At 38.6% G+C, this 15351-nt stretch overlaps 1 protein-coding gene across 1 annotated transcript in view; it reads left to right on the top strand.

Annotated features, from left to right (window-relative positions):
- ITGA2 (integrin subunit alpha 2) overlaps nt 1-15351 on the top strand; it is a 69393-nt gene that overhangs the window by 31215 nt on the left and 22827 nt on the right. Inside the window, exons 5-15 of the mRNA XM_026865794.1 lie at nt 1628-1742; nt 2129-2256; nt 3350-3498; nt 4581-4731; nt 5148-5313; nt 6573-6646; nt 8087-8225; nt 10248-10393; nt 11123-11266; nt 13317-13520; nt 14335-14471. Of these exons, the coding sequence (XP_026721595.1) occupies nt 1628-1742; nt 2129-2256; nt 3350-3498; nt 4581-4731; nt 5148-5313; nt 6573-6646; nt 8087-8225; nt 10248-10393; nt 11123-11266; nt 13317-13520; nt 14335-14471 (1553 nt within the window). The remainder of the gene's footprint in view (nt 1-1627; nt 1743-2128; nt 2257-3349; nt 3499-4580; nt 4732-5147; nt 5314-6572; nt 6647-8086; nt 8226-10247; nt 10394-11122; nt 11267-13316; nt 13521-14334; nt 14472-15351) is intronic.

Genomic DNA, 15351 nt, shown 5'->3' with positions numbered 1-15351 from the left:
TACAATACTGTTTCAGTATCTATCTTTTCTATGTAGGTATTCACAGAGTCACAGAATCGTATAGGTTGGAAAAGACCTTGAAGATCATCCAGTCCAACCATTAACCTAACACTGACAGTTCCCAACTACACCAGATCCCTCAGCACTATGTCAGCCTGACTCTTAAACCCCTCCAGGGATGGGGACTCCACCACTGCCCTGGGCAGCCCATTCCAACGCCCAACAACCTGTTCTGTAAAGAAATGTTTCCTGATATCTAGTCTTAACCTTTCCTGGTGCAACTTGAGGCCATTCCCTCTTGTCCTGTCTCTTGTTACTGGTTCAAGAGACTCATCCCCAGCTCTCTGCACCCTCCTTTCAGGGAGCTGTAGAGGGTGATGAGGTCTCCCCTCAGCCTCCTCTTCTCCAGACTAAACACCCCCAGTTCCCTCAGCCGCTCCCCGTACGACCTGTGCTCCAGACCCTGCACCAGCTCCGTTGCCCTTCTCTGGACACGCTCGAGTCATTCAATGTCCTTTTTGTAGTGAGGGGCCCAAAACTGAACACAGGAATCGAGGGGCGGCCTCCCCAGTGCCGAGTCCAGGGGTCAGATCCCTTCCCTGTCCCTGCTGGCCACGCTATTGCTGACACAAGCCAGGATGCTATTGGCCTTCTTGGCCCCCTGGGCACTGCTGGCTCCAGTTCAGCAGCTGTCAATCAACCCCCCCCAGGTCCCTCTCTGACTGGCAGCTCTCCAGCCACTCCTCCCCAAGCCTGTAGCACTGCTGGGGGTTGTTGTGGCCCAAGGGCAGCCCCCGGCATTTGCCCTTATTTTGTACCTATCCTAGTATCAGAGCTATGACAGTCATGGAACCAGCTAGTTGAACTGTCTGAAAATGTTTCTTTTTACAGAGATCATTATCAGCAAAAATGCAAGATTTTTTTCCCCAAGAGCCGATGAAACATGTAGCCGAGGGGTATGTGAGGCCAGGGCCAAACTTCTAGCTGCAGCTAGGTAGGACAGTGCATGCAGTGGGGCAGCACCCTCACTGGAGATGAAGTTTAACTTGTAAATGTTTGGCAAAGTGAATTTCCCATGGGAACAAAGCTTCTCAAATTGATAAATATGTGTGTCTGCGCGCACTGATCATAAAACGCTTCAGTCAGGTCACACTGTTGGTGGTAATCAGATTTTCCGCAAGAAAAGCTCTTCTCTGCGTCTTTGCCGCGACCGGCAATGCTCATGGCTCTGATGCCACCTGCTGGTTATTTGGAGTACTTCTCTGCACTCTTGTAAGGGATGTGCAAATACCAACCCTAGTTTTAAATCAAGTTTATAAAGCAGGTGGCTTAAAGCAGCACAGAATCCTCGCAGACCAGGTCACATTCCCTAGATGTTATAGCTGCACATTCTCTGGAGGGGCCAGCTTGCAGAAGGAGGCACTAGGATGATCATGAATAAAAAATCCTTTCAATGAAAGAGCCTATGAAACACTATCACTGTGATTGCAAGGGATTTAACCTGGTAGTGCAAGAAGGCTCCTCTGATTCTATATGCCTCTAGTCCTGCTTATTGTGCTTTTGTATATGGATACAGTGAAACAAGTATTTGTCATTTTTATAGTTTCTTTTTGTTCTTATTTATAAGACTTGTGGTCCATTGTGGGCACAGCAGTGTGGAAGCCAATACTATGCAACAGGAGTCTGTTCTGAACTCAGTCCAAGTTTCCAGATCCTAAGAAGCTTTTCTCCTGCTGTTCAAAGTAAGGCAACATGTGCAAAATAGATTCAACTAAAAAAATCTATCAAACGAAATCAAGATACTTTGTGTTGGGGACTCATAATTTGGGAATTTTATAAAAAATTATGTGCAAAAAGCAAAGTCCTGTGATTCACACATAAGGACTGATAAATTATGATCCAATGCTGATACAAATATGGACTCACTGCTCTGAATTCAGAGGCATTGCACCAGCGCAGGCTCAAAATCTACATATGCTTCTATTGAGTCTTCATTCTGGCAAAACCTCCCTGATCTCAAGCATTGCGTGTGTGAGACCTAAATACGCACCTCTGGATTTAGCCAAAGAGTTCAAAATAAATTGAGTCTGAAAGTGCATTTAATATCTGCTTTTTATTTTTGCTTTAGAGTGTTCCTCTGTCATAGATGTTGTGATTGTTTGTGATGAGTCAAACAGCATTTATCCCTGGGATGCAGTGCGGGCATTTTTGAAAAAATTTGTCCAAGGCTTAGACATAGGCCTTGACAAAACCCAGGTAAGTCAAAGACATCTTTGAGAAAAAAAAAAAAAAAAAAAAAATACAGAAGTACGGTACCTCCTCCAAAGCCACAGATGATGTAGTTCTCCTGTACCTTTTAATGTTGGGGTTTTTATCTCACAGATAACCTATTTCAAAGGGGATTTTGAGTCAAAACATGAACCAACTGAAATAGAAGTCTAGGTTACATCTAGGGCAGTTAGATCTCTTTCATGCATTAGGTGTAAAAGTATTCAGTCTGTGGGGATGTGGTAAAAGTAGAAGAGATTTTTGTATGGGTTTTTCATATGGCTCTTACTTTACAACTGCTTCATATTTAAAATAGGAGTTTTTCCTGCTTGGTTACTATCTGATCTTTGGGTCCTTTTTTCCTTTTAATTTAATGATGGTAAAGAAAATTTTATTGCTTTTTTTTTTTAAACATTTTCTGTCTTTACAGTTGTCCATTTTCCCTAAACAGTTTTGGGAGCAAAGACTGGGGCAGTGGAAATCTCTCTCCCAAAGGCTGCCTTCTTCATTGGGCTACTTTGGAAGTGAGGTGCTTAAAAGCTAGGCTTCCTGCTCAGTCCTTTCTGAACCTCACCTTTAGCATCTTTTTTTTTTCTTTCATACTAAATATACATCTTATCATATGTCTTTAGCTTCACCTGTACTAAAAATAAACAGGACTTTCAGTGCTGTCAAGTAACTAACCTTTAGGATTTTCTAGAATTTAGAAGAGATCAGACTGATGTGCTGTCAGCTTGTAGAATTTTTGCTATTTTCTCATTTTTCCCAGAGCTCTCTGTATTACTGCTATCCATCAGCTCTTCCAGAAGTAACCAAGCAAACATTTAATGCCTACTATTTCAGATTGTTTGCATTAACATATTGTAGTCCATAATAAATGACATAAGGTGAAAGAACATTTTAGCTTTCTTTGCTTTCTAAACATGTTAATGTTAATTGGTTTTATATGTGTTGAAAGAAAATCATAACCCCATGTGCATCTGCAAATCTTTTACTCCAACTTAATAAATAAGTAAACATCATCATTCTATGTAACTGATTGCAATGCATGATAATCTAACATAGTTTCTTTATTGCATAGGTTGGTTTAATTCAGTATGCCAATGATCCCCGTGTAGTGTTCAACTTGAATACATATCAAACAAAGGATGAGGTTGTTAAAGCAATGGAGGAAACGCATCAGAAGGGAGGAGATCTCACTAATACTTTCAAAGCCATTGACAATGCAAGGTAACAATTATTACTGTGCAACTACTTTATCTTACTTTACAAAGACAATGAGCACATCCTGAATTTCATTCCCACTGGGAGTGCATGTGCTTGGAGCCTCTGAGGAGGTTCCCAATGCCACACAGAATCCCTTATTTACAGGGCCCCATGCAGAACAGCACAGGGATATGTAAATGAGAATTGCTGAAAAACATGTCTTTAACCATTGAGTTAAAGTCTATACTAAAGTAGTTCTGGTACCCAACAGAATTGTTTGGGCTACCACAGATGTCTAAAAATGACAGTGCATCAAACACCATCGGCAGGCTTTTAGGAAAGATATAAAATCATTGAAAGATGTAAAGTGGTATTCAGTGGGACCAGTAAAATTTGTATTTGCTGGTCAGACTTTGGTTGACTGCAGAGAAAATACAATCTTTTGTCTGTTGTCAGTTTGTCACTGAAGCACCAGCAGCATGAAAAATAGTGAGAACTTAAGACAATGCTATGACTCCGAATACATATACAGACCAGGTCTGTTTCTCAATAGGAAGATGCTATTTTGCGGTTGAAGCAAGGATAGGACTCTAAGCCAAAATACATGCTGAATCAGACGGCCTTGAAAAATTTATTTAGGAACAGACTCAGCCTTCAATGAAGCCAGTATTTGCAGTAGTATTAAGGAACCTATTATTAATACTCCTCCCCCTTTTGATTGAACTTGGTGGAGCCAATTCCTGGCTACTCTGGTGTTACAAAACATGAATAGTTCCAACAAAAAAAGATTTTCTTTAGAAACATTTGTAAAAAATAAAAAATGCTGTTTTCCCCAAAATGTATATTTTTAAGAAATTCCATTCAGTCCTACTTGGGTTTTTTTCCTGCTTCCTTGATTACATTTCTGATGGCTCTTTGATCAGTGCTTTGAGAAGCAACTATCAGGAGCATAATTGAAAGTTCTTGCTGTAGATTGTTAATTTAGAAATAAAAAAGCTTTACAGGTGCCTTGTTCTAAATCAGCAACAGACATATTCACTACAGTACATATACTGAATTCTATGCATTATAAATTAACATTTGATAAAGTCAATATCTTATAACAGACAGTATGCCTTTTCACCTGAATCGGGAGGACGTCCGACAGCCACAAAAGTGATGGTTGTTGTGACAGATGGTGAATCACACGATGGCTCCAACTTGAAAACAGTAATAGGTAAATGCAATGAAGATAATATAACCAGATTTGGCATTGCTGTAAGTAGTACTATAATTATTGATATTTTTGAAAAATCATTTTGTTGTTAATGTATGAAAGTGCATATTCTATACATAAGATGTATATAATGCATGCGTTGTTACACTAGTGAGACTGAAATTAGGATAAATTAGTCTTATGAACTAGTGGAACGTTGGTCTTCTTTAACTGGCTGAAAAAGGAAAGCCAGTATTATCTGAGAAAATTCAGTGGTTTTCTCCTTTGCCTTGGTTTATGTATTTTTCCTGTCTGAATAGTCCCTTGTATAGGAATACAGTCTGATAAGCAATTCAGTAATATATATGAAGGTAATTTTTTTTTAATATGTAGAATATTTACTCAAATAATACAGGAGGAAATGGAGTGACACCATTCATTTCCTTCACTCTTCTTATTTTGTTCTTTTCTACTCAAGGTTTTGGGATACTTAATCAGGAATGAACTTGATACTAAAAACTTAATTAAAGAAATCAAAGGAATTGCTAGTCATCCAACAGCCAAGTATTTCTTTAATGTGTCATCTGAGGCTGCACTACTGGAAGAAGCAGGAACACTTGGAGAGCGCATTTTTAGTATAGAAGGTAAAATACTCAATGTCTCTGAAAAATTAGATCAGATGATGGGCTAAGGATTTTATTTCGCTTCACCTCACTGTAGTACTGTGAAAACAAGGGGAGCTCGTGCTGTAGGGCTGCTCCCCAGGAGGGCTCTGGTTTGCACAGCTGGTTCCCCCAGCTACCGCACCCCTAATGAGCCTGAGCTTCAAGTTAGTTTCTGCTGTTTGTGGGAAATATTACCCAGTTGCTGAAAATTTCTGTCAAGTCATGGGCTTCAGGTGTCACTGGGGCTTGTCCGTATGCATCCGCATGTATTTGGAGCTCTTACCGTTGGAAGAGTACAGGTATCAAGCTTGTCAGATTCACCTGTGTGAATGCTAAGCAAGTGTAAATTTAAAAAGCAAATCAGAAGACTAGATTACCGATTACAGAACTTAAAACTACAGTAAAGCAATCTGAATGGCATCTACCAGGCTCTGTCCCTAGCATCACCACAGTCCTTTGTGTACAGTTTGGAGGAGGGTACTTCAGAGGCAACTCAGAGGCACTTTGTCACCCCCAAAAGCCAGCTTTTTAAAGTCAAATTTAGACCTTGCTTGGGAGGCTTGTGTCCTGTCCTCAGTCCTCCATAAAGAGCTTTTAATGGCTGTAACCTTCCTATGTTTAGGATTAAATCTTCCATTCTCTTTCACGTCTTGTCTATTCTTTACTAGGCCCTTGCTGCTAATCAAGTCAAGGTGATCAGTTGAGCTCCGTCTCCTGGGTTTTGCTGAGCACTCCTGTTGAACTCCCTTTACTCAAGTGCCATTCATGTAGCTTAGGAAGTATTCCTGGATGTCACATTATTTTTCAGGACAACTGCAACAGTTTTTTATATAAACATTCATATTCTATTTGAAAGTTGTGAATATATAGTTATTAAAGCTGCTAATTTCAGTGTATTATTAGTATTTCTGAGAAACATAAAAACATATTGGCCACAGTGACAAGACTGTGCAGACTGATTCAAGCCGTCCTTATTATGATCTTCTGCCTTTTCTTTTGGAAGAGACTCATAGCATTATGGCTCCATCTTATCAATTTGCCATTAAATCATCCAAATATTCTAGACTTCATTAGCTTTCAGATTTCTGTTGTTTGTAAATCTTGGAAATGCTTTAGCATAATTGGAGATTTGGAAAAAATAACATACAGTCCCTCTATAGCTATACTCACAGACAGCAAGATTGGATCTCTTGTATGGTTCTATAGGGTTAACAATATGTGAATCAATCTTTTACCAGGTACAGATCAAGGTGATACATTCCAAATGGAAATGTCACAGGTGGGCTTCAGTGCATATTACTCACAAAAAAAGGTATGTGAATTTAATTATTTAATGATACAAATAGATGTAATCATGTAGACATGAATTCTTAGAAGTGCAACAAAGTAAGACTAATAAAACCCAATGACCAGTTGTTAAGTTGTTTGGTTTGGCTATTTTTTTTTTTTTTTTTACAAGCAGGAGAATGTCTACTTATCCTCTTCTTTTCTTTTCACTTGAGTACCACAAAAATTACTTCTAATAGATGGTGTATATCTCTAAAATGAAAAAATACACATTAATATGTAGAGTTGAGTAACAGTTTCTTTCATGTAATGATTTTGAGATGTGTTAATCCAATTATTTCAGTCATTTCTGAGTTCATGTAGCATGAAATTCTATTGCTCCAAGTTGATATTTTGCAGTTGAATAACTCAGAAGATTTGAAACCATACTGTATAGCTGGTATATATCTAGGCAGCCACCAAAGTATAAATAAATTAAGTCTGAAAAGAATTTGTCTAATTTTCATAAAGTTAATATTTGTTTAAAGCATATGTCACTTAGAAAATAGAAAGAATACAAATCAGATATATTTTTCATGCTAATCAATTTTAAGATTATCTTGATCACATAGGTGGTCTTTATAAAATTCAAATGTGGTTCAAGGAGCATTCAACTGACAAGACACAAAGGTTGTTTCTTTCTCATAGCCCTTAAAGATGAATGAAGTAATTTTTGAAAAGTCCTCTGTATTTGCTCAAATTTAAGTTTTAATTTGCCAAACACTTGGTGTTTGGAAATGGCAATGGGGTTTCTTCAGGAAAATTACATGCCCTGTTTTTATTGCAGCTTTTTATAATGGCATCTGAGTTCAATAAAGAATTTTAATAATGTGAGTAATATAAGCTATGGTTGTTTTTTGCATACAAGTCTAAGTAGTTCTGTATTAAGCATTCTGTATAATAAGCCATATTAATTTGGATTTTAGATTTAACTGTTCTCTCAAGGACATCTCCTTACTTAAAGAATGAAATTTTATATCTTTTTCCATCAGCTTTTGTGTGTTGTTGTTAGCACTTTTGTTGTCAAAAAGGGGGTTTAGCTTTTTTTGTTGTTTTTACAGTTTTGTTTGTGTGATCCTCAGTCTTCTAAGTGCATAAAAGCACAGACTGGGCAAGCCCAGCTCCAGGGTGGACAAGCTTAGGAAATTATCACAGTGTTTAAGTAAACCCATTTTAGCTCGAGTGGCAGTGCCATGGGAGCTAAAACAGTCACTTATCCTCTTGTAGTAGAAGGGTGATAATCCTTCTGAACAGGGCAGTAAAGTCCTGCAAGTAAGTGGTAACTATAAGCAGCTCCAGTCAACTGCTTGTAGTCATCACTGCCTTAAACCCAGTGATGCAGGAAATTACATATGGTAACTTCAGCTTTGCTCACACTTTTTTCTAAAACAAGTAGCTCTAAAACGTTGATTTTTATTTTTTAAAGGATGTTCTGCTGCTGGGTGCTGTTGGGGCCTACGACTGGAGTGGGACAGTAATTCAGGAGTCTTCAGACAGAGTTACCACTTTTCCAAGCCATGTGTTTGAGAAGATTCTACAGGACAGAAATCATAGCTCTTATCTAGGTAAGGGGCTGAAATACAAATCTGGAAATTTATTAAACCTCTATCAAGATACTAAAGAACATAGAAAATTCCACTCTAGCCAGATGCCTGTTAAGAACTGATTTGAGAATATAAAAAGAATTTTGCATCCAAAAGGATTTTATTTACTGGTCAGCAGTTCATGAATGAAATCTTTTTATTGTGTTTTTAAAATGCTATTCATATCAATGTGATAAGCTGAAAAAAAAAATCAGGTTTTGTCACAGAGATATAAGAAGTTATGGGATTTGAAAATGCTGCTTAGTGTATCATACTGATCATTATGGGTACCTTCTGTTTTAATATTTGTATGTACTTCCCCATTTATGTGTGGATGAGAAGTTGATTGACTTGCAGTTGGTTCATCTGTGCTTGCTCTTGTCTTGGCCTTTCCCAGTTCAGCTTATAGTTTTAGGAATAGTGCTGCAGTTTGACAGACATTTTATTTATAACCCCCATATATTTTCTGATTCATGTTTTTGTGACCTAATAAAGCCAGTCACTTTGTCTTCTCAGTTCACTGAAATGTTTTCTGCACACCTACAATATGCCTGCTCTGGCAATCCATCCCTGAATAATGCTACTACATTAAGCACCTAGGACTTTCATATCCCTGAAGTTACTTAATGAGATGCTATTTTTGCAACTAACATTGCTTTTTTTCCCTATGGTTTAGCATTACTTGCATACAACACAATGTATAAATCTAAACCTAACCTAATAAGCAGTAGCTCTCTTGCATGTGTGATGTCTCCAGACTTCCCATTCCTCCTTTTTCTAGAATAATTCTTTAAAAGTCAGGTCATTTTCTTTCAGCACTTTTCCGCACGGCACTTTTAGAGTATTTGCCTTAATATTTTTTGAGCAAGCAATGTTGTTCTTTTTCTGTCCTTCCGTTTCCTTTCCACCTCCTTCTGTCCTATACTAAGAGCTCTCAATACCAGCTCTATCACCACCGTGGGGGAGGCCAAGCTAAAGGGACTGCTAGGACATCACAGCTTGCTAGGGTGGCCCCTGTTCTGCACTGTACCCTCTTATTTCAAATGGCTATATGCTGCATTAATTAGGAACATGTGGCCTTAACTTGCAGAATAAAATCTTGTTTTGTTGTTGGTTGTTGAAATTATAGTCTCCAATGGCGTTCCCTCCCTAAAAAAAACAGTGTCTGAATACAAATCTGAATTAAACCAATGTATATACTGACCAAGGCATAATCCTCTTAGACTGTAGTTCTCACATTGTCCTGCAGCTTGCTAAAGACCTGCATATTCTGCCCGATCACTGGGATTTTGTTATTCAGTTTAACTATAGTCTTTATAAACGGTAATTTTGTTTTCTTCTGTTAAATTTGCTGTAATTAAACCACAGAAATGTAAAATATGTACTAATGCTAGATTTATAGTGCTAATACATGTTTAAAATATTTGCAGCTATTAAAAGATGTTCCCTGAAACCAAATAATGTTAGAATAAAGGGAATGAGGATTAAAATGGTCAAAGAACTTCAATCAATCTAAGCCCTTCAGCTGACAAGCTATTAATGTAGCCTGTTGTATTCAGCCAAAGCACTGGGCTCTGGTTTGGTGAACTGTGAGAAAATGCACTGCAAGCTTTGCAGAACCTAGGTGTTCCTCCCTAGTTTGATGGCTGGCCCAAATGTTCATCTCATGTTTCTCTTTATTTTTTCATTCCAAGGACACTGTTTGCACTCTTTTTCCTATCTCCACAAGCATGACATTCTTGTGGTCTACGTTTTACTGAATAAGCTAAACTATTGTCCATGCTATTCTGCAAGCCTGCTTCAACTTGATCTGTGTGTCATTGTTCCCTGCAGAAGACTATTGCAAATTTTATGCATATGTGGCAGCTTAACTTCCCGTCTGGAAGCATCAGTCTCTGCGACTAACATACCAGATTGATTCATCCTCTGCCTTTATGGATAACCAACTGCCAGCTTGTAGGTAATGGTCTCTCATACATGTTAAATGTTGGCTTCTCTCCCCAGGTTATTCTGTTGCTGTTCTCTCAACTCAGAGCTCTGTTTATTTTGTTGCTGGTGCACCAAGATCCAACTACACTGGCAGAGTAGTGGTTTATGATGTTGACAATGATGGTAATATCGCAATTATTCAGTCCCAGAGAGGCGAGCAGGCAAGTATATTTTGGTCATGAATGCAGATTTTGCAGGCATCTGTTTTTATTGACACAGCATTAAATTGCAATGTATTTGTTTTGAAAATTCCACTTTCTTGCAATGCCTTTAGAATTCACTTGAACTTTTCTTTGCCACTAGACTATTTCAATAAGGTTAATTGTAACTTTTAAACAGTATTTTAGGAAGTCATCTAATTAGTGGTAAAAGATAATATGCAAAGCTACTTGATGTATTATTCTGTCAGCACTTCTGGGTGGGAGAGACTCAGTGAGCTTCACTCTGCCTGAGAAGTTGTGAGGTAGAGAGCATCGAAAGAGAGATTTGGAAGCTGCTTCCATGCCCCCCTCCCCACCCCCTCCGTTTGGGAAAGAGCTGTGAGTTTAGATGGGTTTGGTTTTGTCTGTTAGTAAGACAAATCTGAGACTAAATAAGAGATTGGGTAGTTTCATGTGCCCAGTTTAAGATATAAAAATATACCAATATACCTCTCATGGCTTATTCCTTGTTTGCATTCTCACTCCTGCGTGGTAAAGCTACTGGGCAGAAACAATGGTAAGGATATGATTCTTCAAACACTGGAGTATGTTATAGAGTAATTACATTCCAATGGGAAGTTTCATTCATTAGTATTGAACTATTTCTGGGTGTAATTTTTCTGAGTCAGGTGCTAAACATTATGCTTTACAAAACCCACAGACAAATGTGACTCTTACTACTGATTTCAGATTGGCTCCTACTTTGGCAGTGTGGTGTGTTCAGTGGATGTTAATGGGGATTCTGTGACAGATGTGCTGCTTGTGGGTGCACCAATGTTTATGAATGACATGAAGAAAGAAGAAGGGAGAGTATACATGTTTTCCATCACAAAGGTAAGAATGGCACTGTAGCAAAGCTGTAATCAGCTTCCTGCCTCTCCATCCATGGTAAGTGCTGATATTTTCAGTTGCATCTGGAGGGACTTACTATTGTTCCTTGGACTACAGTTCTGTTAAATCAGAGGGTGATCAGAGCAGTGATACGTAGCCTCACAGCCAACTGGTGCAGCAGACTTGCTCAAGCTGGCACTGCTTAGGGCTAGCTTTTTTCAAAGCAAACTGGCCACATGCATGCAGAAAAGCCTTTGGCCCTACATCTCCTCAGGGCCCATAAGTCACTACTGTATCTTTTTCAAAGTGTTGGAAATATTGCGAGTTGTGGTTTTGTAAGGAGAAATTAAGCACATGCTTTTCCCAGGGTGTGGTGTAAAGGGCAGCAGTAAAGGATGCCAAGCCTGCCTGCCTAACAGGACTGTGAACGAAGCCCCTCCCAGTGCGATCTTGCCCATTCTGCTTTTCAGGAGCAGCTGCAGACTTTCCCCAGAGCTGCTTGTGCATGTAATCTGGGAACAAGCCAGCTGGAACAGATGAAAATGGAGTCAATAAGCAAGTTAGTAGCTAAGCACTATTAGTGACCAAGGGCCTGCTGTTCTAGGTGGCTCCTGGTTTTAGGCACTCTACACAAATAGAACACAACTTTGACCATTTCTCTGAAAAACTTTAAGAACTAAAAAACTCTGAAAAGTCTTTTGCTAATTGTTTGCCATTTGATTTTGGCAAATCTGTTCAATACCTAACAGTGTTCCCAAAATGGTTCTAATAAATGCTCTTCTAGTTTTCTACATTGTTTCGTAGACTTTCACACTGGATGGTTGCTATTATTCATGTTGTCTCCTTTGTTCAGTGAAATTACGTTATTTTTCTGCTGCTTGACTGACTGTGTTTTTTATTCAGACCTGTAGTAGATGTTTTCTGAATATCTGTATTAACAGTCCTGAAGCCTCTGGCATTTTTTTGAATAGTCTCTCAATCAATCACTGGATGTCTGGATATGCAAAGTAAATTAATACCTGCCATCCATCAGAGAAAACTGGACATGCCTTTTTACTAGGTAAATTGCAATCAAATAAATAGAGAGGAAGGACCATCCTCCTCACCGTCAGGTCATTTGGAGCAACAGCAAACTCTAAAGCAATTTTATCAAGGTAGATAGAGGTGCTAGAAGTGATACTGCTGGCAGCCAGTGTTGGTCTTTGTGAATGTGGAATTAGACACAAAATCCAGAAGAAAAGAAAAATGAAAGTATTTTTTTCTTTTATTTGAAAACTGAATAAATTGGAAGACTATCCTTACAGCTTTTAGTCTTTGTCAAATGTTAGATTTAAAAATATTTAAAAGTTAAGAATAAGGAAATAATTTTTTTTTATATAATCTGATTTGTGCAACTTGTCCATGTTGCACAAATAATACTTTTCTAGTAATTTTTAATAAATAACTTGTCTCGTATTTCTAAAATTCTAAGCACAGTGTGATAACAGGTTAAAGATGAGAACAATATTTGCCAGAGAGTTGAATTTAAGCTAGTGTAAATGTGATTATTTAACTATAAATCTCTCCAATCTTTCTTCACTGGCACAGGAGAGATCAAGACTTTAGCATTTGGACACATGTTTTTTGCATTAGTTTAGTTAGGAAATTCCATTTCTGTTTCAAAGAATTATGTCCAGTTACATAATTTCCATTCCCTCTGCATAAAAAATGGTAATCCAAAACTGGAAACTGTATTTTCAATGTATTGTGAAACTTTCAGAACAGTCAGATGAGGACAGTGAGAGCATTTAAACTTCATACATATGGTAATATTTGCTGTTAGTGCTTTGCATAGCGTGCTTTGATTTTTCTGTGTAATGCTTGCCAAGACTCTGAGACATAATGCAAACTGAATGGGCAATACAATGGGGAAGGAATTCAGGCTTAAGCAGTCCAAGGGGAATGTACTGGAAAACAGAAACAAAAAACAATGCACATAGATACTGCTTCTATGTCTAATCTGGTGCAATGATAGCTGTGTTTTTGCTTTTTCTTCTTTTTCCTTTTTTTAAAGGGAATTTTGGATCAACAAGAACTCTTGGAAGGTCCACAGGGGTCAGAAAATGCTCGCTTTGGATCAGCGATCACACCACTTGCAGACATTGATTTGGATGGCTTTAATGATGTTGTAATAGGTGCACCACTGGAAAACCAAAACTCTGGAGCAATTTACATTTACAATGGATTTCAAAAGACTATACGTACCAGATATTCTCAGGTAAATACCTTTGTTGCATAATGCTGTACTCAGTGCCTTCAGATCTGCTAGAGAAAAACAGAAGGATTTTCTCTTTAAATTGGCTACTGTTTCATCCTCTAAATACTCTAAAAGGAGTATTGTTATTCTCATGGTTTATTTCAAATTTTCTGCCTCTCCTTACTTCAGCTGCCAGCATGCCCTGGTTGATGTTGTGGTATTGATAACTGAAGCATATAGAGGAAAAGGACTTGCAAGATGCCCTGTCTGAGCCTCTCATAATTTTTGGTGCACATGTATGAAATCAGCTAATTTCCTATACATTTTTTGACACCCATTATTCAGGTTTTTAGGTTTGATGTACAGCAATGAAGATTAGATAAATCCCACCTCTGTTAATTATTAACATATAGTATTAAAGAAAAAGACTTTCAAGGGTCTTTGCATATTCTGTATGCTAATATAATGGTATTTTTAATGTCAGTTTCCATGCAGACTTTATGGTTGCAGAAAGTACTTATTAGAAGTCCTGTTAAGCTTCCTATTCTTTGAGTTGCTCAATGTGAGATGGAAGAAGTTTCCAGTAAGTACTAGCTGGCATACAGCTGTCAGTTATTTGATCTACTCCCAGGACAGAAAAATCTAGTTCATTGCCTGCTCCAACATGGGAGGAAAAAGTGCTTAAAAGCATCTGATAAAACATCCACAAAAGCATTTTCTTTAAACAATACACTGCGTATACAGGGAGTTACCAGTGAAAATCCATTGCTTAGGCTGCTGTCTACAGACTTAAGCCCACTTGTGGCAAACTCAGTAACCAAACTCTCTTTCCCAGAAAATTTTAGGATCAGATTCTGCTTTTGGACAACGGCTTCAATTCTTTGGAAGATCAGTAGATGGCCATAGAGACTTAGATGACGATGACATTACTGACGTATCAGTTGGTGCTGATGGAAATGTAGTTCTGCTATGGTTGGTAAACTCTTTCAGAAAGGAAGTGCTTAATGATTCAGATGCAAGTTGAGCATTTCATTAAACAGCAAAGCAAACAAACCCAAAAGCTCTTCTATTCTGTGTGTTCAGAGCTAACATGTTTATTGCCTCATTGCTGCTATCATAATAGCTAGCTGAAGAACAGCATCACACTAAAACTTTTTTATTTATCATCAAACTGTTGAAAGCCAAGGCAGTGTGGGGGGGAAGAGCCTGGGCACACAGGGGGAAGCCGGGTGGCAGGGGCTGCCAGGAGGGACCTGGGCATGGGTGGGGAGGACCAGGAGACATCCCTGCCCACTGTTGCTGTGCAGATACATGGTCCTGAGGGAAGGGGCAGCAGCAGGCAGTGAGGCTTGCTTGAGAGTATTTGTAACAGCAGTACTTCAGTAGCCACACTATAATTTTGATAGCTGAGCCTGAGACAGATGAAACCACTTCCCACACAACCTGCATGAGCTTCACTGGCTGCTACACTGATAAGGGGAGAGAGCTGCCCCGAGGGGTAAGGACAGAGAGCAGTGAAAGAGCTGGCACTTACTTCTGGCAAGAAACCCATCTTTTCTGGCATGTACAGTCTGAGTACTTTCACAAAATAAAGAAAGGCTTTACATATCCCAGATCTGCCTTTCTAAGTACTGTGTATTTTCCACTACTTGCCTGAGGTACTAAATTTAAAATACAGCTTGCTTTCCCTATCTTTTGCCTGTCTTCTTGCCTGAGGCTCCCTATTGTAAGAAGAAAAACATCACTGAATTGCTACTTATTTCATAATGAAATAAAATTATTAAAAATGAATGGTCAGTTTGGACTTTTGACCACAGTAAAACTGCTGCTGGTGCCAGTGGGAATTTCATTA

The sequence above is a fragment of the Athene cunicularia genome (genome assembly GCF_003259725.1).
Source record: "Athene cunicularia isolate RWA chromosome Z unlocalized genomic scaffold, athCun1 chrZ_part1, whole genome shotgun sequence".
NCBI lineage: Eukaryota > Metazoa > Chordata > Aves > Strigiformes > Strigidae > Athene > Athene cunicularia.
Note: the sequence above shows the minus strand (reverse complement) of the source record. Positions and strands in the feature narration are given on the sequence as shown.